Raw genomic sequence first — 27879 nt, 5'->3', positions numbered from 1 at the left:
GAACCCCTCCTAGAGGATCGGGTACGAAACCGCATGACATTTTACGCACCGGCACTTCCATTAGAATTTACCTCGCTGACTATGAAGTTCGTCCAGCTGGCAGATCATGTTCTCGTCAGATGGGCATGTTTCCTCTCTACACTTGTTGGAGTTATTGTCTATCCTCCTTCACACCACGACTCCCTCGCACAGACTGCACGATGATGGAAAACCTTACTTGAAGTTTCACGCTTAATTTCCGTGATATCTGAGCTACTAATGTACAATCGTGATCATGAAAAGTCCAGCCCAAGCCAATTGATGGCCATGTACCCAAAAGGCTGTGATCCACAGAACCCTGAACTCCAGCTTCAGCCCTGAAATGGTCGTCGAAGCAAATGCAAAAGGACACTACTCAGTTGAGTGCCTAGATAGAAGAATATGGCATTCGCAATGGCCAGAAAGTGATAACCCTCAGGTGCACATCAGATAAACCACCCAAGCCCGAGACTATAGCATGTGCCTGGCTCTCTGAACCAACGCCGCCCATAATAAGATCCCATGGTATCGAGTCGCTTATAACGCCCAGAACGCCACACATGCTCATAAGGAAATACCCGAAGTTTTCATCATAACCGTACAAATGCCGCTGAAATCGTCGAAGAAAGGAAGTAGGTGGACTGTGTCTTTGCATGCCGCCAAGTGAAACGCAACGATAGCGCGCTGTGATGAACTACACAGACACGTTAGTGTCCCATCTGGTAAGTAGCACAAAAGCTATTCAGAGGTCCGCATGAGGTTCGGCGAGGTTCGACATCAGTCCTATAGTACACTATCAGTAGAAGAGCAAAGCAGATAGAATAGTTCAGCGAATGACGCCCCAACTATCCATGCTGCTAAGACCTCCAGTGCGCTCCTTCTTCTTGAACGCATTCCAGAAGCGAAGCGTCTCATCACCAGCACCAGTGACGATGACCTGACCATCCGGGCTCATGGCCAAGTAGAGTACGCGGTAGGTGTGGCCCGTTAACGAGACGACTTGCTGCATGCTGGGGTACTTCCAGACAATGATCTGGTTCTGACTGTAACCGTGCGTGGATACGATCTCGTTGCTGTTCTTTGACCATGCTAGGTTGCACACTTGGCTACCAGTATCAAGACTGTTGATGAGATTTGCTGGTGCCGTAGGCGATAGAGGGACGTTGGCAGTGGTTGCAGCTGACGCAGCCGCCGATGCGGAGGCGAGTGCTGAAGCTGACGGGCCGCTGGAGCTGACGAGGGTGTTCCAGAACTTGATAGTTCGGTCTGCTGTACCGCCGCCGCTAGCGAGAAGACCACGCTGATGTGGGCTCCAAGCAATGGCCTTGACAGCGGCTTGATGCTCACTCCACTTAAAGGTAGGCTCGGCGTTGAGCTTGTCCCAGACCATGAGCTTGTTGTCGTTGCCTCCGGATGCGAGTTGTTGATCTTCCTGGTTCCACTTGAGGCCGCAGACTTCTTGCTTATGGCCAACAAGCTTGCGCAACCATTGCTCTGGTTGGCGCACGTCTCGGTGGTAGATTGTACGGTCTCGCGAGCCTGAGGTGAGGATGTGTTCGTTCCATGCAAGGGCGCCGACCCTAGCTGTGTGACCTGTCATGGTGCGAAGACGGCGCTGAGTCTGCGCATCCCAGATCTGTACTTGGCCTCGATTGGTACCGACCGCAATGTGTGAGCCCTAATGGAGGTTAGCAGGAGCCTGAAATGTACAGAAATGGCGGAACCTACCCGCTGTATCCAGTTGACACTCGTGACTGAATCATCGCCAAGTTCACAGAGCTTGGTAACGCGACCGCTACTCGAGTTCCACATGTAAACACATGATCCAAGTCCTACTCCCAGTGTGTTTTGGCTGCCCCAGTCGACGAGATTGAGGTAGAAGTCGTCTGCAAGATCCGGTGCATCCAGAACCTTGTATGGTACCTTGGAGACGGCGCGGGCCTGACGTTGTGGACTAAGAAGCATGCGTTGACTGCTATACTTGATTGGTGATAGACTGTAGAGATCTGAACGAGCGTTGAGGTTGAGAATGCCATGTCGACTTGATGGCGTCCTTGACGGAGTTGGCTGGCCTGAGTAGGAGAACAGGTTCTTGTGCGGGGTTGATGGGGTTCCTGAAGGCGGCGGTAACGTGGCTGTGGTTCTAGCTGGAGGTGTGTGTGAGCGTCCTGCCCCTCGCATGTTGGCACTATCTGTCGGCGACAGACTCTGAGGGAAGGCTTGGGGCACTGAGCCCTCGAACATCTCTTGTCGGAGTACGGCGGAGTAGGTGCGGTTGGCTTCTTCGGCTATGGCGGGTTAGTGACTGTATAACAGAGGACTGGAAGTGCTTACTCTTCTGAAAGTGTAGCTCGTGATGCGGAGTGCGCCTTGCTTTGGACGGAGTTGCTGGTGAGGCTTCATCGTGGAGCAGGTTGAAGCTTGCCTGGAGGTCTTGACCTGCGCGATTTGGGATGAATCTGTGACGACGTCAGTACAGAGAGTCCAGTGCGACTAGACTGTTGCAATCTCACCTGTCACCATATATGCGCGGGCGCTTTCGGCTTGGGCTTGCTGTTGAAGTCCGCTCTCTAACTCGGCCAGCCTGTTCGATGTGTCCAAGGGCTTTCGTTAACGCCGCGGCATCTATTGGCTCTGAGCTCCGATCGAGCGGGTTGGAGGGAAAGATCTGGTTGCGCTTGTGCGAGGCGGTAGGTGGTGTCTTTGACTCGGGCGGCGATATCAGTGTCGGGGTTGCGACGCCCTCTTCGGTCTGCGCATGCGCCGCAGCGGTCTCCCCCGGGTCGTCTCGCGCCATCGAGGTGGATGCGCCTGGTTATGGGTTTGTTGTTGTGTAGATCGGTGCACTGTGCGAAGTGAAGTAACAGAGTCGTGGCGGGGTGAGGGTAATCGAAGATCGCGAGTGGCGGGTATACTGCAGCTGACAGGACAATGGTTGCCTGAAACGAAAGTGAAGGCGGGAACAATGAGGTGAGTCGCGCGGTGACGTGGAGTCGTGGTATTGTGATGATTGATAGCCCCTAAGTCGTTTGCCCTCCTCTTAACCAATGACAGGTCGTCGCGGCGCACAATAGTGCAGACAATAGGTATGCTTTTTTATTCAATTTGGCTGCGCATCGAATTACGGTAGACGTGGGTACTGTCGGCGTGGTGTTGGCGGTGGGCGCGCAACGGGCGGGGTGGGCGGCGGTGACCTTGTTGTGGTTGCGGGTCGGAGCTTGTATGCTAGACAGGCGCAGGGTGCTGGGGGAGCAACGAGAGACCCGGCGGGCGCTGTAAGGAGAGACAATAGTAATGGGCTAATTCTGGGCCAGCTAGGCTATGTAATGTGAAAGCGAAGATGGGGATGGAGATGTCGTCTGAACAGAGCAGCAGGCGAGGTGAGGGTGGCCGCTGCGATGCGCCAGGGCAAGAGCCGTCACGTCGTCGCTGCCATGTCCGCATGTTTTGATGTTCGTACCTTCCACCACGACGCGTTCCTTGGGGTCCTCTCATCCAATCAGCGTCGCGCAGGGCCGCCGAGTGGAGTCTAGCGCTAACCTCCGACGTGCCCTCCATCGCCTCTCAATCGATACCCCACACCGCCCGCGGCCAGCTTGTAGACGTCGTGTCCAATCCTTGATGCTGCCATCATCCAAGCTGCGCATTACACTACTGCACCTCGCACCGACAACACCCCTTGTTGTATCACATCCCAAGTTTATACTATCGCGTGTACGAACCATGGCGACCAAACCCTCCCTCAAAGCTGCCGAGGACTTCCTTTCTTTTGTCAATGCCTCGCCCACACGTACGTCGCGTGCTATCGTTACCTGAGTAGACACTGACTGTAGATAGCATTTCATGCCGTTAAGTCGGCAAAGGAAAGGTTAGAGAAGGCGGGCTTCAAGCAGATCAAGGTACGCAACTATGCAGTCTAAGTGTCAACAGTGGGGTATCATGATACCATTTATGTGTACCGTGGTAGAGGCAGATAGTAACAATACCCAGGAGCGCGACTCGTGGGCACCCACCCTGCATCCCGGAGGGAAATACTACCTCACCCGTAACACATCCTCCATCGTCGCATTCGCTATCGGCAACAAATGGAAGGCGGGCAATCCCATTGCCATGATCGGCGCCCACACCGACTCTCCCTGCCTGCGCATCAAGCCTGTATCCAAGCGAACGGGCGACGGCTTCATCCAAGTAGCCTGCGAGACATATGGTGGTGGACTATGGCATACCTGGTTTGACCGCGACCTCAGCATTGCAGGTCGCGCCATGGTGCGCACAAAGGACGGCAACATTGAGCAACGTCTGGTCAAGGTCGAGCGACCAATCCTGCGGATACCTACTTTGGCTATCCACCTGGATCGCCAGGAGAACTTCCAGTTCAACAAGGAGACCCAGTTGTTTCCCATTGCCGGTCTAGTCGCTGCAGAGCTAAACCGTCAAGGCAAGGGCGAAGAGTCCAAGGAGGAAAGCAACGATGCGGACACCGAAGGCCCCCTCGCTGCGCCGACTGCGAGACATCACCCATACATAATCGACATCATCGCCGAGGAGGCTGGTGCTGAGCCAAGTGACATCGTAGACTTCGAGATGGTCCTGTACGATACGCAGAAGTCGGTCATTGGCGGTCTGAACAACGAGCTGATCTTCTCTCCACGACTGGATAATCTTATGATGACGTATTGCAGCGTCGAGGGTCTTCTCAAGAGTCTGTCCAACTCGTCAGCACTGGAGAAGGATTCGACTATCCGATTGATCGCATGCTTCGATCACGAGGAGATTGGCTCCCAAACAGCACAGGGAGCGGACTCCAACCTGCTACCTGCTGTTATTCGCCGTCTCTCGGTATTGCCAGCGTCCGAGAGCAACTCCGATGCATCGTATGACAAGGTCGAGGCAGACACTGCTACCGCCTACGAGCAAACGCTCGCCACTTCCTTCTTGATCTCCGCCGATATGGCACACTCCGTACACCCCAACTACCCAGCCAAGTACGAGGCTCAGCACAGGCCTGAGATGAACAAGGGAACTGTCATCAAGATCAACGCCAACGCGCGTTACGCCACCAACTCACCAGGTATCGTTCTGCTCCAAGAAGCAGCCCGCCGTGCCAAAGCGGCTTCTTACAACCCGAAGTCAGGAAAGGAAGGTGTCCCGCTCCAGCTCTTCGTTGTTCGTAACGACTCGTCGTGTGGAAGCACCATCGGACCTATGCTGTCGGCGGCCATGGGCGCGCGTACTCTTGATCTGGGTAACCCTCAACTCAGCATGCACAGCATTCGTGAGACTGGTGGTGCGCATGATGTTGAGCACGCCGTAAACCTCTTCGACAGCTTCTTTGAGAACTTCGAGGAGCTTGAGAAGAAGATCATTGTGGACTGACTCGATCGATCGAAGCTATAATGAACATAGTGTCACAAGAAAACATAGCATGAATGAACGAATTGAAGCGTGAAATGCTGAGCAAATCAATGGGAGGTTGTGTGATGAGTACCTTGTGGACTTCGGAACCCGTCGGTATCGTTCCGCTGGATTTCAGGGTCCACGCCAAGCACCCCACCAGTGTCATCTTTCGTCCGTGTTTACTGATGCGGGAACCGTAACGAGACAATCGGCATTATGGCAAAACCTCAATTTCTGTCTGGCGACAAGAACGCCATAGACGAGTTCCTGGACAAGTTTGATGTATGCGCCTAGAATCTCCGGTTGCCAGACGCTTCACTGACGAGATGCTCAGGTCTTCCTCTTCGACTGCGATGGTATGCGCCAGCCTTGTTCATACAACCATGTCTCTTGCCTGCGATCGCTATAGTACCTGTGGCCATCTACTGATTGTGACGAAGGATAGGCGTCCTTTGGTCCGGCGATCACCTATACGAGAGGGTCCCAGAAACTCTCGAGATGCTGAGGAGTAAAGGTAGGCACACACCTGCTACGCGTTATTATTGCATTCCAACTGACTGAATCCAGGCAAACAACTCGTCTTTGTCACGAACAACAGCACCAAGTCGCGCGCAGACTACAAAAAGAAGTTCGAAAAACTGGGTATCCCCGCCCAGGTGGTATGTAAGCAGGAGCCCAGAGTATGAACACCGGCTGACACGATATCAGGAAGAAGTCTTCGGATCGTCCTACAGCGCCGCCGTATACATCGCTCGCATCCTCAAGCTCCCCGCGCCGAAGAACAAGGTGTTCGTACTAGGAGAGTCGGGCGTAGAACAGGAGCTCGAAGCTGAAGGTGTCCCATACATTGGTGGTACAGACCCTGCCTACCGGCGCGAGTTCCGGCAGCCAGAGGACTTCGAGGCTATTGCAAATGGCAGCCTGCTCGATCCAGATGTCGGCGTCGTGCTGAGTGGTCTGGACTTCCACTCCAACTACTTGAAGACGGCAATCGCGTTCCAGTACCTACAACGTGGCGCGGTATATCTCGCAACCAACATCGACAGCACGCTGCCGAACGCGCATTCTCTGTTCCCCGGTGCTGGCGCATCAGGTGCCGCGCTGGAGAGAGCTATCGGTAGGGCGCCATTGTCGCTGGGCAAGCCGAGTCAGGCCATGATGGACGCGATAGAAGGCAAGTTCAAGTTCGACCGAAGCAGAACATGCATGGTGGGCGACAGATTGAACACGGATATTCAATTCGGCATCGACGGAAAGCTGGGCGGGACTCTGGCTGTGCTTACCGGCGTTAGCAAGAAGGAGGACTTCCTGGCTGAGGGTGCGACGACTGTTCCGATGGCTTATGTGAACGCGCTGGGTGACCTCATGGGCTGAGCAATGATGTGATGAGAGCAGGGCTGCACCTAGAAGCAGGGTTGCAAGGGCATAGATAGGGTTCGGTATAGAATACAGGGAAACGATGCTGAGACTCGCATACCATTCTGAACCGCTGGGTCTGGGAACATGGCAAGTAATGGTGACCCAATCAGACACGCGGACAGCGCGTGCGCTACATGTGGCTAGCGTACTTTACGCGTGCACGCGAACGCGCCTGCCACTTTAACACCCCCATCAACTGTGGAGACGTGCAAGCCGCCGAACAACGCAAGAAAACCTCAACATCATGATCCGCCACGACTACTCCCGAGTTGACCCCAAGCGACGCGCGCAAATCGATCCTAAGAGGCAACAATTTAAGAAGGCAGAGTTCCAGCAGCAGAACTATGAACACCGACTCAACTTCTACACGCTGCCACCCACCGCAGAGATTACACTGGAAGAGTTTGAGACATGGGCAATCAACAGGCTGAAGGGTATGCACCTTTCATCACGGCTACCTGATCGTGCTAACCGTGTGCGCTGCAGTCCTTTCCGAACTCGAAGCCTGCAGTTTCCGCAACAAAGGCCCCGAAGAGACCGCCGAATACATGAAGAGCATACTGGAGAAATACCTACCGCTGCGATCGGACTCGTCACGAAGTCAGAAACTACAGGAAGAGCGGCGGAGAGACCACTATTCACACTTCATACTGCGCCTTGCGTTTTCGTCAACAGAGGACCTGCGACGGCGGTTCTCAAGGCTCGAGACCATGCTGTTTACGCTGCGGTTCAAGGATGATGATCTGCGAGAGCGGCAGCAATTCGTCAACAGCCTCAATCTCGATTGGACAGAGGTCAAGGAGGATGAGAAGCGGGAGCTGAGGGATGAGTTGCATGCGGCGAGTGGTATCAAGAAGACTGAGGACCAGGAGTGGTTCAAGGTTGATTGGGAGAGGGTACCTGAACTTGTTGCGCAAAGAAAGGTCCTACTGAAGAGGGGAATGGCATATGTTCCGCAACGAGAGCAGATGAGTCTGGTGGTTGCTGAGTTTACGAAGAAGCTGGACGAGGCACTAGAGGTATGGACTCCGCTACACACATATCTGAAGGTATCGCTAACAAACTCACAGCTAACAGCCCGCGCCCTCCCCCGCCTCGACGAAGACGACCGCCTCGCCCCCATCCTCGCCCACCTCTCCCAATCCTTCACAACCCCGGACGCCGCCTACTCCACTTCCGACGCCAACATCGACGGCCTCTCCACCATCACCGCAAACAGCATCGACACACTCTCCCAACACTTCCCCCTCTGCATGCGCAACCTGCACAACAGACTGCGCGACGACTCGCATCTCAAGCACTACGGGCGTCTGCAATACACCCTCTTCCTCAAAGGCATCGGCCTCAGCCTCGACGAATGCCTCGTCTTCTGGCGCCGCAGCTTCAAGCTCATCACCGACGAGAAATTCCAAAAAGAATACAAATACAACATCCGCCACGCCTACGGCGACGTGGGCGGGGACGCAAACCGTCGCGGCCGCGGCTACACGCCGTACTCCTGCCAGAAGCTCCTCACTGAGGCCCTGCCTGGGGCTGGTCAATCGCACGGCTGCCCCTACCGCACTTTCACGCCCGAAAACCTGCTCACCATGCTGCAGCGTGTTGGTGTTAATGATAGGGATGTGCTCAAGACGGTTAAAGAGGATGTGGGAAAACAGAGGTATCATGTTGCGTGTAATAGAGTGTTTGAGTGGAGTCACAAGAAGGAGATTAAGAAGGTTAAGGAGGAGGGGAGTAGGAGTAGTAATGATTTGGATACGATTGTGCATCCGAATACGTATTTTAAGAGGAGTTGGTTGTTGAAGCATTTGGGAGAGGGGAATGCGGGGGTGGTTGGTGGGGAGAAGATGGAGGAGTGATGGGTTGATTGGGTGTTTGTTAAGTTTAGGGTTGGTGATTATATGGTCATGATGGCATGGCATGGTTGCGGTTATGCTCTGCAGCATTTGTACTTGAATACCAGTCCATCTACTTTCCGCGACTTCTCATCTTGATTATTCGCGTTAGGCAGTAGCAGCTTCCCAACGCGTCATGGCATCTGTGCGTTTTTCGGCTACCCGGCTCCTTCGACACTCGCGCGGACTTCTGCCTGGAAACCGTCGACCTCTTCCATGGTACTTTGGATACAGCCTCTTACGTTTTCTTCTGCCATCACTTCCAGCATGAGTTGGGACGTAGCAAAGTCCATCGAGTTGCACAATCGCATTGTCGCCCATGCCCGCTCGCACCTTCCACCTGAACACCAACCCACCATCCAGCGCAATTGGTTCGCCGTACACTCACTAGATCCAGCTTCCCCAGGCTTCGAATTCGATCTTGACGAAGAACTTACAGAATTCCTATCTGGCATCGATCTCGTCGTACCCAACGAAGCCAGTAACCATCTAGCTTTCAACCCAGTCCTCGTTGGCATCGTGAACCCTCACGGTCGTTATGGTTTGCGAACCCAGTCATGGGAGGATTGGGATAATGACCACGCTGATCTCATCGTGCTGTACCAGAACACGGGGTATGATCCAGCTGGGTTAGTTTACAATCTCGAAACGCAGCAGGTTACCTACTTGGAAGACGCATTTACCTCACCCTATGAACCCGATGAGATGAAGCTTCCGTGGGCTGATCTTGATGAAGTTCTACAACTGTATTGGGACTGCGTCGAATCTGGGAAGTTTGTTATAGATGCGGAAAATCCTGGGTTTGGCGAACCTGATAATCTTGCGACGCAGGGGTGGAGAGTTGAGCTGTGTACGGAGAAAGAGATGGATCAGGTGTTGGATGTGTGGGGTAAATTGATTGATGTGATCGCGAAGAGGATGCCTGCATCTGACACGCGAGAGGAAAAGAAGGAGGATGAGGACCAGACGGAGCACGAAGGACCCCAGCGTAAGAAGAGGAGGAAGCACAAAGAACCCTTCATCTCTACCGAGGTCTTGAATAAGTACCCAGCGATTCCGCCATTCGTGCGCACCTTCCTCTCAAGAGCTAAAAGGCCTCCCTTCAAATCCATCGCACCGCAAATCGACGTACCTGATGAGGACTTCATCCATCGCGTAGGAGCGGAGATGCAAAACAGACACCCCGATGCTACTCTCGAAGAGCCGCAATACGGGATATCCGAGAGTTATCTGTTTCTACTTTTCCCGTGGCGCACATCAGGCATCGAGCTTATTTCCGAGCGCGACCAGGAGAATTGGAAGCCTCAACGTGGATCTAGCATTTTGGACAATCGCGGAGGACTATACATTCAGCCCGACGACTTCTACTCGTATTGTGGCACGTTACTGCTGCCATTTCCTCTCGGGGGTAACGGTCACGTCCTGCGAGGTGATGATACCAAAGTAAAAGCATATGAGTCGGGTCAGGATGTGTTGTATCATCGCGGCATAGGTAATCCCTTTGTACCTGGCTGGGGAACGCCGTTGACTGCCATACTGATCAACTGGTGGGAGCAAGTCGAAAATGACTCCTGGGGTGTTGATGAGAATGGAGTTGCTGGGGGAGATGAGCTGTGGCGGAAAGCGGATACCGAGGAGGGTGCCGAGGACTTCAAGATTTAGTGATGATGTTTCTGGAAGGACCCTGCGGTGACGCGAAGACGAGCGACTCACAGCTTCCGAAATCATATGTACCCATCCAATCAGGTCCTTTCGAAAAGAGAAGTATCGTCAACATAAGAGCTTCTGAAAGGTCCTACCTCGATTGTCGGGCATCGTCAGTTCCGCGATGACAAAGCTCGCGAGCAAGGAAGTTTGCGGAAACATGCACGATTATATGAGCCAAGACGGGACAGCGCAGTACCACGCGATGCGAGTTTGTCCACAGCAAACTCATAGCTGTTCGACTCATTAGAGGGCGATATGCCTAGCACCAGATGCCCAAGACACTACGAGTAGTCAAAGATGAGCGACAATGCTTCATCCACCTTCATTGGGGACAATACCCACGGGTCTACTCTGAACCAAGGGTCCATCATCACTGGGGACGGCTCACACGTCGGCAACATCAACCATTTTCACACGGCTACACCGGAGGATTCCGCGCGCAAATCATGTCTGAGAGACCTCCTGGCAGCTTTGGGGGACGATCCAGACGACTATCGGCAGATGCTCGAAGACCGCAAGGGACCGAAAACACTGGGCACTTGTGAGTGGGTTTCGGAAACCGACGCATACAAGAGCTGGATCGCCAAGTCTTCCAGCCTACTATGGATCTCCGGAGATGCCGGCAAGGGGAAGACTATGCTTTCTCTCCATCTCGTCAGCACACTGAAGGGCGACTCTTCAACTGCACATGTCGTTCACTTCTTCTGCAGTCGAGACCACAGAAGGAACAATGGTTCTTCTATCCTCCGCGGCCTTATCTATCAACTGCTCTCTCAACGTTCATCGCTGTTCGAGCATATTCTGGACGACTATGACAAGCACGGAGCTAGTCTATTCGATGACAGAAAGTTCCAAGCCCTTTGGGCCATCTTCGTTCGGATGATGCATGACCCAAACATCGCAGCCATTACATGCATTCTCGACGGCTTAGACGAATGCGACGAAGAGGGTCTCGAAGACTTCTGGGTGAAGATCAAAACCCTATATGAATCCGAACATCAACAGAACTCCGAACTCTCGTCTCACTCCTTGAAGCTTCTCGTCGTAAGCCGCAACCATCCTTACTCCATTCAGCAAGCAATGGATAAGTTCCCCAGACTGCGTCTTGAACCCGACAATGAACCACATGTCGGATCTGATATCTCCAAATTCGTCGACGATCGTACATCCAGTTTGCAATGCCCAACTGAAGCACGAGAGTACATCAAGAAAAGGCTATGCGATCGATCGGAAGGAACCTTCCTATGGGTCAGCTTCGCCATCAACGCTTTGAAGAAGGTGCGAGTTATCGATATGGAACGTACTGTCGAATCTTTCCCTCGTGGGCTCGATGCCATGTACCGTCGTATGTTGCTGGCAATCTCCGAGCACGAAAGAGACAAAGTTATGGAAATTCTCCGGTGGATCACGACCACATTTCGTCGACTGAGCCTCGTTGAGCTGGCTACCGCCGTCAACACCATCCCTGCGAGGGGCCAGACCCTGGAAGAGGCGGTCACTGATGAGGTCGCCTATGCGGGAGACCTGTTATTCATTGACACACAACGTGACACTGTCGCACTCGTGCATTCCTCGGCCCTAGACTTTCTCCATAACATTGCGCATGATGATATGGACATGGGTATCTTCCATTTCGAGCCTACCGTCATGCATGCCCATATCGCTCGGTTCCTCTTCGATCATACTAACATGGTATTCCAAACTATCAGTCCTGTTCAGAAATCCGTCTCTAGACTTGAAAAAGTTAATTTCTTCAAAAGCATTGGATCTACGTATCCACTGATGGTGTACGCCGGGGCCCATGCTTTGAGGCATCTGTTACTTATCAACAATCTTGGTAGCATTAGCGATTACCATCCGATACTGCATCCGGCTCATCAGTATCATACACCATGGTTACAATTACAATGCAGCCTATTTTGGAATCATATTCCCAACCACGGAGTTAAGTTGGAACACGTTGCTGCACTTCACGGCCTTGTAGAGGTTCTGGAACATACACAGGCTCAATTACATGACAACATCGATATTCGAGACGGCGTCGACAGGACTCCCTTATTCTACGCTACACTTGGAGGACACTTGCAAATGATAAGGTGGCTGCTGAGTAATGGAGCTGATCCCAATACTCAGGATGTGAATGGACATATACCTTTGCATACTGCTGTTCATCTTGTTCGTCCTGATGATGTCGAAATAATCGAAACTCTCTTACGTTATGGATCCAAAGTTCATTTGCAGTCGTCGAACCAGTACATGCACAGCATGTTCGATTGGGATGCTACGGACGACACTGATAATTGCCACATTCCCGAGGACATTGCTGAATGGAGCGGAACACCTGTCTACGTCGCTGCCTCATTCTGTGGGCCAAACGCACTGAAGATACTCCTTGGTCGCTTTCTACAAGGGGGTGGTTCCCTGGGTGGGAGTGACGCAAACGGCCGCACCTTTCTTCATGTCATTGCAACTCGCCAAGGTTCTGCTTGGCGAGCTTGTTGGCACTTTTTGCTAGATTGGCTGAAACCCCCTCATATCATTGATCTCAACACACTGGATAGCCGCGGTGAGGCCGCACTCCATGTTGCTGTACAAAATTGTAGTCCAGCAACTTGGATGCCTTTTCTGGACGACTTCAATGAGAATTTGAAGTCTATTAGGAGTTCTTGGTACCCTATCTTTGCACTCATCGAATCACTTGAGGCAACTGTCGACATCCGAACAATTACCGGAGCAACCCCACTACATCTTGCATGCCAAAAGGGATTTTTCGCTCTAGTCTACTGTCTTCTGCACAAAGGTGCCAATGCACGCTTGTATGATAAGCACGGTCAGAATGCATTGCATAGGCTTTGTAGCCGAAGGCAAAAACGCGATCAGAACAGACCTAGGATTTTGACTATACTCGTACGCAGCATGACTTTAGGGGATATCGAAGCTAGAAGAGCTGATGGCCAAACAGCTCGAGATCTAGCTGTCGAATCCGACGCGGAGTATCTAGAGAGAGAATGGCGTTTCGAGAACGGCCTGAACCTGAATCTTGACAAGCCTGCAGACCCAGTGTCGGGCTCAGACGCAGAGCCGGGCTCCGGAGAAGAGATTAATGACATAGAGTGGATGGATTATATGTATTGTCCGGCATTCGAAGAACTTCATACTCTGATCGATTGTAGCCTGGTCATCATCAAGGGCGAGGGTTCAAAGAAAGATTTGGAGTTTTTGCAGCGAATAGTGAGCAAGCACCCGCATTTACAGCATTGGCTAGATAAAAGACGCCAATATCAGGAGTCTAAGGCGACCAATCTGTGGCTGGTCGATCTTAGCAACCGCACATGACGAGCCTCGATTCGCATCAACCGCAATTAGGACATGCATGATGGGGTGTAGCATCGCCCTCTATTGTCCGGGTGTGGTTACGTGGTCGAGAGGGATACACGGGTGCTGTGCATGGGAAAGATGGAAGCGTGAGTGTTGGTTGCGAACAGGTCGTATTTCAATCTGGACTGCACTTCATCAACTAGATGATATTGAAATAACACCGAATCGAAGCTAAATATTGACCCTCATCCACCTTTACTTCGTGAAAATCTCAATGGGAAAAGCATCAGCAATCGCCTGGTACCCCGCAACACTCGGATGCAGCCCATCACCACTATCGTACCTCTTATCCAACTTCTCCGGATTCGTCTTATCCGCAACCATACTCGCGATATCAACCACATGATCATAGTTCCCGCTCTCCAGAATCCACTTATTCACCCTCTTCCTCGTCTTCTCCCTCTCAACACCCTCATACCCATTACCCGCGAAAGGCGCAATCGTACCGCCGATAGTCGTGTAGCCAGCTGTCTTCGCATCAGCAGCAATCTGCTTGAACGCGGCGATGAGGCGGTCGCCGACAGATGTCTGCGCAGCAGCCGTGTTGGCGTTACCACCGATGTCGTTGACACCTTCGAAGACCATGACCCATCTCACGCCGGGTTGCTCGATGGCGTCGCGCCTGTACCGGGTTAGGAGGGGTGGGCCGAGACCGCCGCTTAGAACGGTGTTGCCGCCGGCGGCCTGGTTGCAGACGGCGATGTTGGTATGGTTTGTGGATTGTAGACGGGCGAGTACGAGGTCGGGCCAGCTGCGGTGGTATTAGACGGGAAGTAGTTTTGCGGGGTTGAGTAGTGCTTACCGGTTGTTTTTGTTGTCGTCTGAACCTCTTCCGTCGGTGATGCTGTCACCGAGGACCATCAAAGAACGCGTGGTGGTTGGTACGTAGGCTTGTACTGCGCTGACGAAGTACCAGTGCACACTTTGTGTACCGGAGAAAGTCGTGGCATTGACTTTGTTGCCGCTCACGAACCAACTCGTCGTTCTGCTGCCGGGATGGCCAGTGATGCTGCTTCCACTCTGCCCTTGCTGGCTGTACAAGCTCACGGTGAGCATACTTTGAGGCTTCACTTCGAAAGCGATCTCATCGCTAGTAACGACTTGACCCTTGGGTACGGTGAAGCTGGACTTGCCACCAACAGTAATGGCTGCTAGGGGTGAGGTTTGCATACCACTGACGCCTGCTGCGCCACCTGCGGGAAGACCTACAGAGCCTGTAGTGATGGGAAGGTCTGAGCCGCCGAAGGTGTTGGAGATGGTGATCTTGATCTTCGGTGCGCCAACGGACATGTGGAGGGTTTGGCGGAGTGTCGCATCGCGCATGACGCTTCCGGAACTCTGTGATCAGGTTAGAATATCTGGGCTTCAGGTCTGAGTAGTGCAAAGATGGCATACAAAAGGCGCTGGCGGCATGTTGCTCGCTTCCACCAACTGCGGCATGCTCGTCCAGGTGTTAATCCAATGCTCGCCATCCTGTCTCTTCTCAACACTGTCAATCGCACGCCCATTCACGGTAGGCGAGATCAAAGAAAGCGTCGCAAATGCGACCGAAAGAAGTGATGTGTAAAACATCATGGCAAGAAATAAAGTTTTAACCGGCTGGGATGATGTTGTCGCAATGCGGCTGACAGCCGGTATTTGAACCGTTCATCTGGCACTTCGAATTAAGCATTTCGGTCGCATTGCGTACTGCAAATTAATTCCCAATCTCAGCAGAGGCGGCTGTTTTGTCAATGCGACGAGCGCAAATGATGTGGGGAGTCAGTCGTTCAGCGGGCGGACGTTTGGAAGTAATTAATCCGGCAGGGTATACGGTGGCCGTGCTATAGCCAGTGCCTTTTGTCCTTGGGAGAATAGCCGGAGGCTTGGTCGACATCGAGATTGGTCTGTGTAGTGCTCTCACAAACGACTGCCGAGGGCAAAGTGAGGTTGATGCTTGTGAGTGCATCGTCGCTCTTCTGAGAGTCGGGTGGTCATAAGCTGAGTGCACAGCATTGCAGCTCTATTGTGCAGACGAGAGATATGGCAATGGGCGTCATATACCCATGTTGATGAATTTACGGGCGCGCTCGCATCCAGCGTTGACGAAGGTGGCTCCAGAACGAAATGGTCGTTCATCGTGGAGGCACGAAAGTTGTGGGAGTAGCGACGCGCTCAGGTTCGTGTGTGAAGGAGAAGTCCGAGAGGACAAGTGGGTATGACGTCATGACTCTGCCCTTTCAACATGAGGCCTATCCAGAATTCATACACAGCACTACCGAGTGAAAGTGAGCTTGGGCGTGGCATCTAGTATCGCATTGGTCTTGGGCAGAGGGCAGCTCGATGTTTGTGGACAATCGTTGCACGTGACGCGACGGAGCTTCTCCGTGCACGGACCGCCGCGCTTTCAATCAGCTCCTCGCCTCGCGTCTTGTTTCATCTATCACGCCATCAGACGATGCCGAGGCGCAACCAACCCTTCATACTACAGATTATCATATCCGCACGTCCTTTCGAGTCGATATTGATCGAGTGACACACCGCGAACGCGTTGTGCGTACCGCAGGGCATGCCAGTCGGGATCATGATCGTGCAGCTGTTAACTGCACCACGACGCGTATGTACTTTCGGATCCATGGCTTTGTGATACTTCGATGAATGCGAACTAATTACATTTGCAGTATTTTATATGATTGTCTACGGCACCTGAGTGTTCATTGCGACCTCGACAATATCCGTCGCAATCCTGTCGTGTTCACAAACACCAGAGCGACTCGTATCCTCTTTGTTGTATCGCTCCACGGCCTTTAAAAACTTACGATGTAACTCTCCCAATCTCGGGAAGTGTGCATCGCTATCATGGGCCTGTCTCTTCTTCGCACAGCTGATGTTCATCAAGCGCACCAACTCTGCCCATGCGAGGAGTTTGAGGAAAGCGTCCTCATTTGAGAAAAAGCGGCTTCGCATAGCGGGGTTCCACCCTTGGAAGAGCTGGACAGCGGGACGCACAACGCCTCCAAACCAGTCAGGTTCTGCACGATTACCTTCCCATAGACGGAAGAGCTCTTCGGCGTGGACATCGACGTAGTCCTTGAGTAGACGAAGCTGTGTGACAGCAACGCCCTCCTCCGTACTACATATGATGCCCTTACTTCGCTGTGGGAACTCGAGGGTGACCTCCTCTCGTAATGGATTGACTTGCAAGTCAAAGATCTGTTCGATGTCATTGCCGATGCGCTCGGCTAGACTACGGTTGCACAAGTATACCTGGCATACTGGACACCTGCCGACTGTCTCATCAAGCGTACGCAGATTGTCCATGAGACATCGATCATGCATGGAGCAACCGCAGGGAGGTGCTATGACAGGATTCTTGTCTGCGTCATGGTAAGACTTGAAGCACAACTGGCAATTCCCAGTAGGTGTAGGGTCTTTCCAAGAATTCGGCACAGCACAACGCTCAAGGAAATCCACCTGATCAGGAAGTGAAGACGGGATGGTGTCGGAAGCCTTGTGGAAACGTGAGCTTAATCTTTCGGTGTCGGGTGCAGGAGTAGACGTACTAGGGGGTGCCTCTGTACACCGAACGCTGAAGCGTTTGGCCTTGGCCTCCAACTCCGACCTCGTATCCCAAGTTCGACCTTCAAGCTTCTTTAGCGTTGCAGTATGCCGTTGGTGTGCTGGCTTACCTGAAAGTTCGACAGGCGACCTGCGAGCGGGAAGCTCAATTGGCGATCTACGCGCAGGAAGTTCTGCCACTGGTCTATGAGTCGCTGACGCATCGAAGCCGAAAGAATTCGCCCTATCGCCGTCCACGTAGAAAGTCGACGGTAGTAGCTCTTCGCTGTCCTTCTCAATCACCCAGCGAGGTGGGTTACCCTGGTACCATTCGTCATAGGCAAACGGTGGCGACCTTTCGCTTTTAATGGTCCCAACACTGGACTGCCCGCTCACTACAGATAGGTTAGTGGATGTGGGAAGACTCGTCTTGTTCGTGTACAGACCAGTCACACCCAGCATATCCCTAGCCCTTGCTACACTTGCATCTGTCTGGATTCCGGGAAACATACCCATCGTGGCCTGGGCATCTGCATAGATGGAGGACGTATCGTGAACAGAATCGACTCGATGATGACGCGTGTGCGGCACTGCTGGTGAGGCTGAGCGCGTAGATGGGGGAGCCGAGCCTATGGGCGTGCTATCACGCGAAGAGGTACCGTGTTGAGATATTAATACCGATGGACGACCCTTCTGCCATACTTGAGGGGGCATCTCTGGCTCCCGTGCTGGAATCGAAGCACTGCGATGACGGCCTGGGATGATTGAAGATATACGCTCGGCAGTGTCACGTATTCTCGTCTCTAGCGAGGCTCGTGGCCTAGACTTCTCCCCAGCATGTCCGGACGAGCTTGGTCGCGAATGACGCACGGAACTGGATGTCATGGAACCGGATGTCATGGAACCGAATGTCATGGAACCGGATTCCACGGAACCGGATAACAAATCTACACTGGGTGTGTACGCCGGTGGCTCATCGCCATTCACGCCCTTCCACTGGTCTTTCGTAACAGTGTTCTTATCTTTGTTCATACAAAAGAACTCCGCACATTGCTCGACGATCTCAGGATGGCGCGGCGTCTGATAGCTATGCTTCCTTGGTTGTGAGCAGCGACATACGAAGTCTTTGTTCCGGCTGGTATAGTGAAAGTCTTCGACAAATACGCCTTCCATCGCCCATTTCGCTTCTCGGCTTGCGCGATACTTCCGGAAGTCAGCGAAGCTGCAGGATTCAAGGCCGTGGCGGTCCAGGTATAGCATTATGCTGGCGCTCAGATGCCTCGATTCGCATGCTACGGTGGACGTCTTCTCGCCATGTCGGCCCGCATCATGACAACGGCAGACGCGGGTGCGCTCACCGCCAACGTAATGTAAGATGCGTTCCTCGGATGATAAAGAGGATAGAGAGTGCCGGTGTAGATCGTCTGCGCGGCGGACCTCGACTGATCTTGTGCGCTTGCGGCGCACGTAGACGTAGTTACCTTTGTTGTGCGCGTAAGACTGCATCTTGTTATATGAGTAACAAGACTTCGTGGGTGGGCAGGTAGACGGCAGTCTCTACTGGTAAACGTGACCCAGCGGTCTGTATAAAAGTACTGGACTGACTATCTAGGTTCCAGGATCTGTGCATTCTTCCTAGAGTGAAGAGAACTACAACTAGGTTCGCCTTTCGTGACGTCGTGCACGCACCAGGTACAACGGCATCGTTCGTACTTGAGAACGTCATGAAGTTGATGGTAAGCACAGGCCTGCACAATGCGATTCACCACAAGGGCGTTTCAAGAGCGCTGTGAGAAAGATGTCGATACGATTAAGTCATACTTCAGCTACCACTTCACGATGCGAGAACATTGTTCTTCAGGCGAGCAATGACGGGCGACGTTGCATGCGCGTGGTGGCTTTCATTCTGTCATCTATGCGACACTGTCTTCGGCCACCAAGGCTGTCGCTGTGGCCTTACTAGACCTTGTGGTATCGACCCTTGACGTCGGCACTCTTGAGAGAGTTCCCTAGGATCCGGAAGTAGCCCCTACGACTCCGAGCCATCGTCCTCAAACAATTCATCCAATCTTGTATCATCTTGCTCGACATCTTCATCCGCATCCTCGAACAGATCATCCAAGCTAGAATCCTCCACGGGCTCCTGAACCGCCACCGGCACTGTCTCCTCAGCCTTCTTCTTCACAAACGCGGGGTTCTTGTCTGGCATCCCAGACGGTTCATCACCCTCCGAGATGATCCTCTGCTCCGGTGAAAGCTGGAAACCCTGAGCCTCAAGATGTTTGACCTCCCAATACTCATTGAAGCGTGGCCAATTAGGCCACTTCTTAATACCCTCAAGACGCTTACAGTACTTGAGTCTGCGCCCGTACTCCCTTAGCTTTTTTGCGACTTCCTCTTGAATTGCGGTCTCAGCGACGGCAGCCTGTTCTTCTGGAGAAAGCTCAGAATCACTTTCAGAGGCTGATGAGTAGTTCTGCTCGAGCGGATTTGGTGCCGCAATAGCTTCGGGCGCATCTTCCGCATCGATCGCATCGCGTGGTTGCTCGCGCCATTTTTTACTCCGTTCCTTTCTCGCTTCTTTTTTCGCATTGGTATCCGCCTTCTTTTCGTTCCGCAATCGCCCTTTCTCCACATTCCTCATGTTCTTGTCTTCCTTCTTATTGGATGACAGTTCCGTCTTCCATGTAATATGGCTCTTATACAAGTCGCCCTTCTGAACCAATTTTTCCACCTGTCGCTTCCACGCCGATTTATCCCGCGAGATTGAAGCTCTCTTTCTTTCCTTTGTGACTCCTTCTGTGCAGCAGGCCCCGGTCTCATATTGGTGGTTGCATTTGTACATTCCGGTGACTTCGTGCGGTGTGAAGTCCTCGATATCGCCAGGGTATGGAGGGACCGAGACTTTGTCCTGGGGATGTTTCACCTGGTCTGGTCTGATGGTCTCTACCGGTACTGACGAAATAACGGTAGGCGCAGAAGATATACAAGTCTGAGGCTTCGGTACCGGCTTTTGCCACGTATCTGGCTTCTGCTGTGCCAGCACTTGGCCAGGTGTGGATGGCTGAGACTTGACCGCCAGATCCTCAGCAGGCGTCACACATGCAGTGGCGCGATCGCGATAGTTCGTGTAGGCCACCCGCATTTCCCAATTGACTGGTGTCTCGACAGCCTGAAATGCCACGAGTTGGCTCCAACTTGCCCTGGTCTCGGTCGTGTTCTCCTTGAATTTGTTCGCCAACTCCACCTCTCCTTCCATCAAGCTCGTTTGGACGTTCACGATTCGATTCCAAATCTTGAGGTATTCTTCGCTAGCTTGCTCACACTGGCTCATCCGACGTCCTAGCTCTACCATATGGTGGTATGCGATATAACGTTCGAGTGGTGGCAGAGCTCGCAGACGCCACACGTCGCGCGGCACGAGCAATCCAATACGAGGACGGACAGCAGCCCCCACAGTGCCTTGATTCGCGGGGATAGCTGGTACCATCGTGACAGGCGTTCCTTGGAGATCTGGTTGCGCATCGATGAGCCACTGCTCTTGCTGAGTGCGCGGCCCTACTCGCGCGACCTGCACATTCACAGCGGGAACTTGGATACCGCGATGAAGTCTTTCTACACCCGTCTGGTGAGAAGCACACTGTGCGACTGCGCCTGGGCTGGCACTGTATCGGTGTGGTCCTTGTGTACCAGCGCTTGGCTGAATACACTGTTGCTGCAGTTGCTGGCGCGGGACATTTGCGGTCACTGTAGGTACCATGGGGCCAGTTATCCCATGACTACGCGTAGTCTGGGTTGTATGTAGTCTCGGCGCATACTCAGGCCGTGTCGTTGGTGCAGGCTGCTCGACCGCTGTAGGCCCCAGAGGGTGATTTGGCGCGGAGATACGCGCAGTCTGGGGTCCATGTAGCCCCCACGCATCGTTACGTTGTATCGCTGGACCAGGGTGTCGGTTCACGTGAGATCCATAGCTTTGGTATAGATTCCCAAACCCCATTTGTGGAGTTGTCAGAGGCCGTGACGGGGGGCTGGCACCATACTGCTGGTTGTTGCCGTGTATATACCCTAACGTGGGAGTATATAAACCGCCCTGGGAAGGCGTATATCCTGGGTTGGATCCCCGTGGGTTCAGTGGGACCGATGGGTAAGTATGCGGCGGGCTTAAGTAGGGAGGATGGACAAGAGGTGACGATTGTGGTCGCGGAATGTAAAGCGAGGGTGCTTGGGTGTAGCAATCGTGGACGTCGGTAGAATCTTCAGGCGGCGTCCAAAGTCCATGTTGACGTTGACGCTTCGCTGGCCCAAATGATTCTTCTTCATGCGCGCGCTTCGGTGGGCGCGGTAGCGTCGCAGGCGTGGATGGTAGCTGAGACATAGTAGTATACCTAGGTAACTACCAGCCGTAGGTATGGCGAGACGTTGTTGCTTGAAGACTTTTGGAAGCTCGCGAATTCGCGATCAAATTGTTGAGCGTGGCAGTGGATGGGTGGAGGTGGTTTCCAGAGGCTGCGGTATTGCTGGAATACCAGACCCAGCGCCAGGACCAGCTAGCACGTGATTCATTCCGTCACTATTGTTCTGAATTCGGAGCGATGCCGGCGAAACGCACTGACGGTCACTCGCAAGCGGCAAGTGCTGTGTTGCTTTCACTTTGACTTTGCTTATGCCACTATTTCGTGGGTGTGTGGTGGTCTATTGAGAAGCCTGTGTTCATTGGAATGCATGCTAGATCGATGATGAAGTAGGGGGTTTGGGTACTAACGTCTACATGGATAGGTTTCATGGTCGAAGAAGTTGTGTTGCTTGCCGCATACATCGACGCTTAGATTGAAGAAACTAAATTACATATTGGGACTTGAGGTATACATTATCCTCTGTACTACTCCACTGTGACTATAAAACTCTGTGTATGCAGCAAAGTGATACAGATCTTCCCTATTTGCGCGTTGACAAGTGGTGCAAGTAATCTATGGAGGTCTCCCACCAATCGTAATCGTCATCGTCCTCTAAATTGTCACTGTTGTAGAGTAGAGAACTTCGAGGCCGTATTTTCCATCGAAATCGAGGTGCACTTTCAGTCCGTCGGCACCATGTTGGTTAAGAATTGTTCCACGTTCAGAGTCGAAGAACATGTAGTTGCCTAGGATCTGGTTCACCTGAACTCCTGGTAACAGCTTCCTTGAATAGTCTTTTAGGGATTCATCCGGTCCTGCTTTAGGCCAGTAGTCGCCTTTAGCGGAGCTCATGCCACGGAAGGTCAAGGTCTTGAGATTTGGCCATGGTTCGGTGAAAGCTTGCTCCACCACCCGATGACGAAATCGGATATCAGGGGGGCATTTGACGTCTTCATCCGCTTTGATGTGCTCATCGACCTCGTCATGGCGGTCGACGAATATTTTCCGGTGTTCCAGCACGATCTCTACCGCGGTGAGACGAATAGATCGCAGCAGAGACGCCCATTGCTTCATTTGAGGGGCTTCGTAGTCAATATCATTGGGTCTCTTGCGGAATCCATTGAACCAAACAGGCTTACACAGTAGCAAATGAGTGAGCGAGGCGAATTCAGGCCATGCTGCATCATGCCATAGGCCACCTCGGGGACCAATGTAGACCGGACATATAGTCTCTCCGTACTTCGGTTGCCGCCGGTTTCCGGAGGAGGCCTAGAGCTGTGGGCGGCCCTCTCCGATCTTCGGAGTACTCGCCAATGACCTCAATCGTACGGAGATTAGGAAGTGACAGTATCATGTTCCAAATCTGGGGCGGACTCTCATGCGTTACCGTGAGGCAAAGGTGTCGTACGACCGGCTTGATCCTATCCCAAGCTTCAGATTTGCCATTGGACGCATACATCTCCCTGATGACAGCACGAAACTGCTCGTTTCTGGTATCGTATTCGGCATCCACCCCGTTGTAATCGCGGTAGCACCATGGATGTAGCAAGTCGTCGTCCAGGTAGGCTCTGGGAGGCTGCTTGTGGGAAAGAGTGAAGCAGTTATCGTGGGCGTCTTGGCGGTGGAGCTCGATGCTTGTCCAGAGCGCCGACTGCGCGAACCCGCGATACCGCTTCGAAGCGCGCGCCAGCTGAGTCAGATCGTGAGGTCGCAGGTAGCTCATGACGTCGATCGTCAGCTCGGCCGGCAGCTTGTCGATCATGGCCTCCGTTTTCGATGAAGACGCTACCATGGTGGCGGCTCAGTGTTGCAGGGCACTAGGTACAGATGTATGTGGCTGTGAGGGCATGAGAGGATGAAGATGGGCGTCACAGGCAACCGTGAGATGATAAGACGCTAGTGGAAGTGAGTGCGCATCAGAGGCAAGAGCGGAGGAGCGAAGCGCGTTATCACGTGCGCGACTCTGGAGTGAGATAGCACTGCAATACAAAATTTGGTTTGCCGCATACAATGTACTATATATCAACAACTGATCTATATTAAAGGCAATGTATACTCGAGGGGTAGACAAGTAGTCAACCACATCTCCATCACCATCCCGACCTATGCTCCGTAAATGCGGAGATCATCATAACCATTCCGCCAACCCCTAGCCTTTTTCTGCACGGCCTTCACCACCGAATGCGGCAACGGCGCCGTCCACCCCTTCTTCACCAGCAACTTCTTCTCCTCCTCGTAATACCCTTCTTTGCGCCACACCTCAAGTTTAACACCTAGCTTCTCAAGCTCATCTGCAGCGTACCGGAAGAAGGTGACATCCGTCGGATCCAATTCATACAAGCGAGGTGTATCTTCCCTCGGGTTATCCATCTCCATGATCACAACAAGAGCGAGGCGTTTGAGCGGAGAGAACATGGCGGCTAGAGAAGCGAGGCAGGTTTGGAGTTTTTCAGTTTCGCTCATCTCATCGCTTTCTTCAATGGTGTTGTGGAGAAGAGTGACGAGATGGTGGAGCTTGTCGATATCGACGCAGTCCAACGTCAGATCTTCCAGGCTCGCGGGGAAGACGGTGTGAGGATTGGAGAGACACTTCAAGTTGGTGGAGTTGGTGTCGCTTTTGGGGACGAGGAGGTCGAAGTCGATGTGTAACTGGCGGAGATTTGTGAGATCTTTGAACGTGTCGAAACGTGGGTGGCCTTCTTGTCGGTCGGACTTCTGATTTGACCACTGGAGTAGTTCTAGCAGTGGGGTGTGTTTCTCTAGGCTTCGTAGGAGTTCGGCTAGGTTGTCGCCACGCAAAGCGAGAGGCAGATTGCGTCTGCTGCGTCCGCAGTCATCGACTACGAGTTCTCGGAGGTTGGCCATTGCTGGGTTGCTGACCATGTTCTGGATTATAGCAGGAGTGATATTTCTGGTTGTCGTAAATCGAATTCGGCGGAGGACGGGTTGCGCAGGCATAGGGGATGGATAAGCGAACATGGATGAAGTCGCTCGTGCTTCGACGTCGAAATACCCGACGTTGTACTCTAATGTTCGTAGGGTTGACAATACCACGATGGAAGGCATCAGAGAAAGACCGGCGTTGTGGACGAGATGTTGAACGTTCTGAAAGGGGCCTTTGCCGTCACTCCAAGGTGCCCAAAGAAGGCGTAACACATGTGTAGGTGGTTCTTTGGAACCAAGTTCTAGATACTGGACCTTCTGCGCCATAAACAGAATGAGCGTGAAAATCTGATTGCTGGCTGTATAGTGATTCATGGGAGCCGTCAGAATATCACAATACAAGGTCAGTTTTGCTGAGAGGAATTCCGAGAACCCGCATCCTGGAGAGAGAACTTCATCCAGCACCTCTTGTATCGCGTGCGTGTAATTCCATACATCATATTGGAGCTTCTTCCTCGTCGGCGGCTTTATGTCGGCGTCGTGAGAGGACCAATGCTGGGCTGGTATGTAGCTCAAGCTCTTGATGTGAAGGGCGAGTTCCTTGCGGTCTAACAACGTGAAGAGCAGTCGCAGTGGTCTTTCAAGGTCAGATTCATACACTTCGATATTCGTATAGAGATATGGCTCAGCAATGCCTCGGTAGTATTTGTTCGTCTTGGAGAAAGCGCTGAGAGCTTTAGTGTCGCCGACGAGGCAGCTGGCGATTTGGCCATCAAGCTCCGTCGATAGCTTCTGGAGGGACATGTTGTATGCTGTTGAGCCGGCTTCGTTGAGGTGATGAAACGATAGTGATGTACGCAGGGCGGAGTTTAGGCTCGTGGTCGCTTGGGGTAGTTGATTGCTGTGACACTCGTAGCAGCGTCGAGACTGGCGGTTAATACCAGTTATCGGGAGGACTGGATCGATATTGACGGAAGAGCGGTGGTGTAGAGAAAATCCGGGGTCGTATATAGAACCAGAAGAAACGCAATCGAATACACCGCTCGGGCCCCCTCTCCCAATGCGAACACCGCCCGTAGTGTAAGGCCCATGAAATCCTTTCTATGGGCACGTAAGCTTTCCACTTTCACTCTCACCACCAAGTCAAATGCCGCACTCGCCCTCTCCAGCCAAGTCATGACGGTCGCCCACCGGTAGTGAAGGACCCATCTTTTCCCATCTGCGTGCATCAGGGTATTCACTTCCCCATGACCGAAATAATTAGCGACCGCTCACCGCACCCACATGTGATGTAATACGATTAAACATTGACCAGCCCGAGCACACCACCTATCTATGTATACATATGCTCCTTTCCTTTCCCTTTAACGCCACTTCATAACCTTCGTTGAACGGATGAAGAATGAAACGCTGATTCCGAAGAAATTGTTCAAATGCGAGAAAAATTGCGGTCTTTCATTACCTCAACGGCGAGCCCACCCTGTCCTCCACCGGCGTCTCACCCGTCGTAACGCGTATACTAGGCAAGCGCTCTAAATTCAGATTCAACGCCGGTAACTGTGGCGCTCTTGTATTAATCGGGCTCTCGTAATTCGGGGGGTCTTCATACGCAGGCGCGTCTTCCCCTGGTACCATCGCACCACCTCCACTCCCGCCAACTCCACTTCCACTCCCACTCCCACTATAACTCCTCTGCGGATTCAAACTCACAACCTCAAACCCCTCGGTATTTGGACTGGGACCAGGACTAGGCCCAGCAGTAGAATGTGAATTCGAGCGCGACGCATCCGCAAAGTCGTAATCGTCGGACCCGCGGGACTCAACGGATTGTGTGAGAGAAGTGACGGAGAGGCCGCGGGCGTGGGCGTCACGGCCGCGGGATTGACCGGAGAAGGAGGCGGCGGAGTCGAGGAGGGGTCTGTTGTCGCTTTCTGAGGAGTTGGCTCGGAGGCGTGTGCCGTCGTGGCGCGCGACGCCTAGATCGCCATACGCAACAGCGCTCACGCGTCTGTCTCTCGACCGGGTCCGGGCTTGGTGCTCTGCGATGAGCATTTGTGAAACGGAGAGGTCGGCGGCTTCTTCTGCGCGGCGCCGTATATCAGCCAGGGCCTGGACGTCGCCGCGAGCGCGGGCTTCTCGTCGGGCTTGACGCCGGGCTTCGCGGTCGGTGGCTTCGATGCGGCGGGCGAGCCGGATTTGGTAGAGGGATTCCATTTCTTCTTCCCGTTGGCGCTCTTCTTCGTCGATGGTTTCCGGGAGCTCGAGGACTGTGTCTACGCCGCCGCGTTCGCCTTCGCGGGCTAGGACGCGCTCGTTCTCTCGTGCGGCAGACGAGTAGGCGGGGAGTGTCATGACGCTGCGGACGGATGTGTTTCGGTCGACACCGGCACCGGTTGTGCTGTTTATTTGCCTCTCCGGATCTCCTGCTGCTGCTCCACTCATCTCACCACTCGCCCTGCTTGTGCTCCCCCGGTACTCGGTATCCTGCAGACTGGTCGAGTAGTCATTTCGGCGCGGGCGCTTGCGGAACGCTTTCCACGAGAATAACGAGGGGAGTTTGTCGGCGGAGGATTGTTGTGCTTTCTTTGCGGCGCGGTACGGGGCGCGGAACTTGAGGGTTGAGAAGTATGTGATTATGAGGATGGCGAAGATGGCGACGGCGATGATTCCGACCTGGGGAATGCAGGGTTAGCCAGTGCGTGGCAGAGTGTGGTAGAGCGATGGCGTAAACTTACTACGACAAAGGTCCTGCCCTGCTTGGAGACTTCTCTCCTCTCGAGGGCGCCGTCCCTTGCATGCCGCGCGGGTAACAACATGGCACCCAAACAACCATGCACGGGGCCCGTCCAGACGTCAAATGCGTCAACCAGAGCCTGTCACCGGAGTCTTGTTTTCACAATGAGATCACTTGTTTGGAGAAAGTGTGGATCGCCCAGGCTGCCAAAGGCCCGCCTTCTTGGTTCTGTTTGGCACTAGGGAGCTGTCGAACCGTTGTGTCGTGCGAAGGTCAAGGCAAAACGTTAAGAACAAGCGGCGGGAAGCGATGTCGTGGATGCGGTTAGGATATTGGGGGTTAATGGGTGTATAGTTTGGCGACTACGGAACGACCGAACAACAATGGGGGAGAGCCGCGAGTAATGGTCTGGCTAGGTCTGCGCCCGGAAGTTGGTCTTGGCAAGCTGGCTGAGTGTTGATGCGGTTGCCGGGATGATGGAGCTGTGACCAGGGGCTGTGGCACGACGAAAGAGGAA

At 53.2% G+C, this 27879-nt stretch overlaps 12 protein-coding genes across 12 annotated transcripts; 5 read left to right on the top strand and 7 right to left on the bottom strand.

Annotated features, from left to right (window-relative positions):
• Positions 1-844: 844 nt before the first annotated feature.
• On the bottom strand, positions 845-2815 carry J4E87_003265 (uncharacterized protein; the record flags this gene model as incomplete). The annotated part of the gene is made up of 4 exons (XM_049374894.1): positions 845-1696; positions 1747-2306; positions 2353-2477; positions 2532-2815. The coding sequence occupies 4 exons, from the start codon at positions 2813-2815 to the stop codon at positions 845-847; spliced, it is 1821 nt and encodes a 606-aa protein (XP_049235885.1).
• Positions 2816-3741: 926 nt separating this feature from the next.
• J4E87_003264 (uncharacterized protein) lies at positions 3742-5394 on the top strand (the record flags this gene model as incomplete). The annotated part of the gene is made up of 3 exons (XM_049374893.1): positions 3742-3808; positions 3856-3917; positions 4009-5394. The coding sequence occupies 3 exons, from the start codon at positions 3742-3744 to the stop codon at positions 5392-5394; spliced, it is 1515 nt and encodes a 504-aa protein (XP_049235884.1).
• A 347-nt stretch (positions 5395-5741) lies between these two features.
• J4E87_003263 (uncharacterized protein) lies at positions 5742-6789 on the top strand (the record flags this gene model as incomplete). Its single annotated transcript, XM_049374892.1, has 4 exons — positions 5742-5749; positions 5856-5929; positions 5983-6074; positions 6124-6789. The coding sequence occupies 4 exons, from the start codon at positions 5742-5744 to the stop codon at positions 6787-6789; spliced, it is 840 nt and encodes a 279-aa protein (XP_049235883.1).
• Positions 6790-7078: 289 nt separating this feature from the next.
• On the top strand, positions 7079-8693 carry J4E87_003262 (uncharacterized protein; the record flags this gene model as incomplete). Its single annotated transcript, XM_049374891.1, has 3 exons — positions 7079-7268; positions 7321-7853; positions 7905-8693. 3 exons carry the CDS (start codon positions 7079-7081, stop codon positions 8691-8693), a joined length of 1512 nt encoding a protein of 503 aa, XP_049235882.1.
• A 303-nt stretch (positions 8694-8996) lies between these two features.
• J4E87_003261 (uncharacterized protein) lies at positions 8997-10391 on the top strand (the record flags this gene model as incomplete). The annotated part of the gene is made up of 2 exons (XM_049374890.1): positions 8997-9000; positions 9136-10391. The coding sequence occupies 2 exons, from the start codon at positions 8997-8999 to the stop codon at positions 10389-10391; spliced, it is 1260 nt and encodes a 419-aa protein (XP_049235881.1).
• Positions 10392-10638: 247 nt separating this feature from the next.
• Positions 10639-12175, top strand: J4E87_003260 (uncharacterized protein; the record flags this gene model as incomplete). The annotated part of the gene is made up of 3 exons (XM_049374889.1): positions 10639-10644; positions 10728-12128; positions 12170-12175. 3 exons carry the CDS (start codon positions 10639-10641, stop codon positions 12173-12175), a joined length of 1413 nt encoding a protein of 470 aa, XP_049235880.1.
• A 1834-nt stretch (positions 12176-14009) lies between these two features.
• Positions 14010-15104, bottom strand: J4E87_003259 (uncharacterized protein; the record flags this gene model as incomplete). Its single annotated transcript, XM_049374888.1, has 2 exons — positions 14010-14565; positions 14617-15104. The coding sequence occupies 2 exons, from the start codon at positions 15102-15104 to the stop codon at positions 14010-14012; spliced, it is 1044 nt and encodes a 347-aa protein (XP_049235879.1).
• Positions 15105-16490: 1386 nt separating this feature from the next.
• On the bottom strand, positions 16491-17867 carry J4E87_003258 (uncharacterized protein; the record flags this gene model as incomplete). The annotated part of the gene is made up of 2 exons (XM_049374887.1): positions 16491-17827; positions 17864-17867. 2 exons carry the CDS (start codon positions 17865-17867, stop codon positions 16491-16493), a joined length of 1341 nt encoding a protein of 446 aa, XP_049235878.1.
• A 1513-nt stretch (positions 17868-19380) lies between these two features.
• On the bottom strand, positions 19381-21111 carry J4E87_003257 (uncharacterized protein; the record flags this gene model as incomplete). The annotated part of the gene is made up of 1 exon (XM_049374886.1): positions 19381-21111. The coding sequence occupies one exon, from the start codon at positions 21109-21111 to the stop codon at positions 19381-19383; it is 1731 nt and encodes a 576-aa protein (XP_049235877.1).
• Positions 21112-22357: 1246 nt separating this feature from the next.
• On the bottom strand, positions 22358-23537 carry J4E87_003256 (uncharacterized protein; the record flags this gene model as incomplete). The annotated part of the gene is made up of 2 exons (XM_049374885.1): positions 22358-22879; positions 22986-23537. The coding sequence occupies 2 exons, from the start codon at positions 23535-23537 to the stop codon at positions 22358-22360; spliced, it is 1074 nt and encodes a 357-aa protein (XP_049235876.1).
• A 311-nt stretch (positions 23538-23848) lies between these two features.
• J4E87_003255 (uncharacterized protein) lies at positions 23849-25432 on the bottom strand (the record flags this gene model as incomplete). The annotated part of the gene is made up of 1 exon (XM_049374884.1): positions 23849-25432. The coding sequence occupies one exon, from the start codon at positions 25430-25432 to the stop codon at positions 23849-23851; it is 1584 nt and encodes a 527-aa protein (XP_049235875.1).
• A 654-nt stretch (positions 25433-26086) lies between these two features.
• On the bottom strand, positions 26087-27444 carry J4E87_003254 (uncharacterized protein; the record flags this gene model as incomplete). The annotated part of the gene is made up of 3 exons (XM_049374883.1): positions 26087-26185; positions 26339-27301; positions 27364-27444. The coding sequence occupies 3 exons, from the start codon at positions 27442-27444 to the stop codon at positions 26087-26089; spliced, it is 1143 nt and encodes a 380-aa protein (XP_049235874.1).
• Positions 27445-27879: the final 435 nt, after the last annotated feature.

Source organism: Alternaria ethzedia, assembly GCF_023757985.1.
Source record: "Alternaria ethzedia strain BMP 0044 chromosome Unknown scaffold_5, whole genome shotgun sequence".
Lineage (NCBI taxonomy): Eukaryota > Fungi > Ascomycota > Dothideomycetes > Pleosporales > Pleosporaceae > Alternaria > Alternaria ethzedia.
This window is presented reverse-complemented; position numbering and strand designations above follow the sequence as displayed.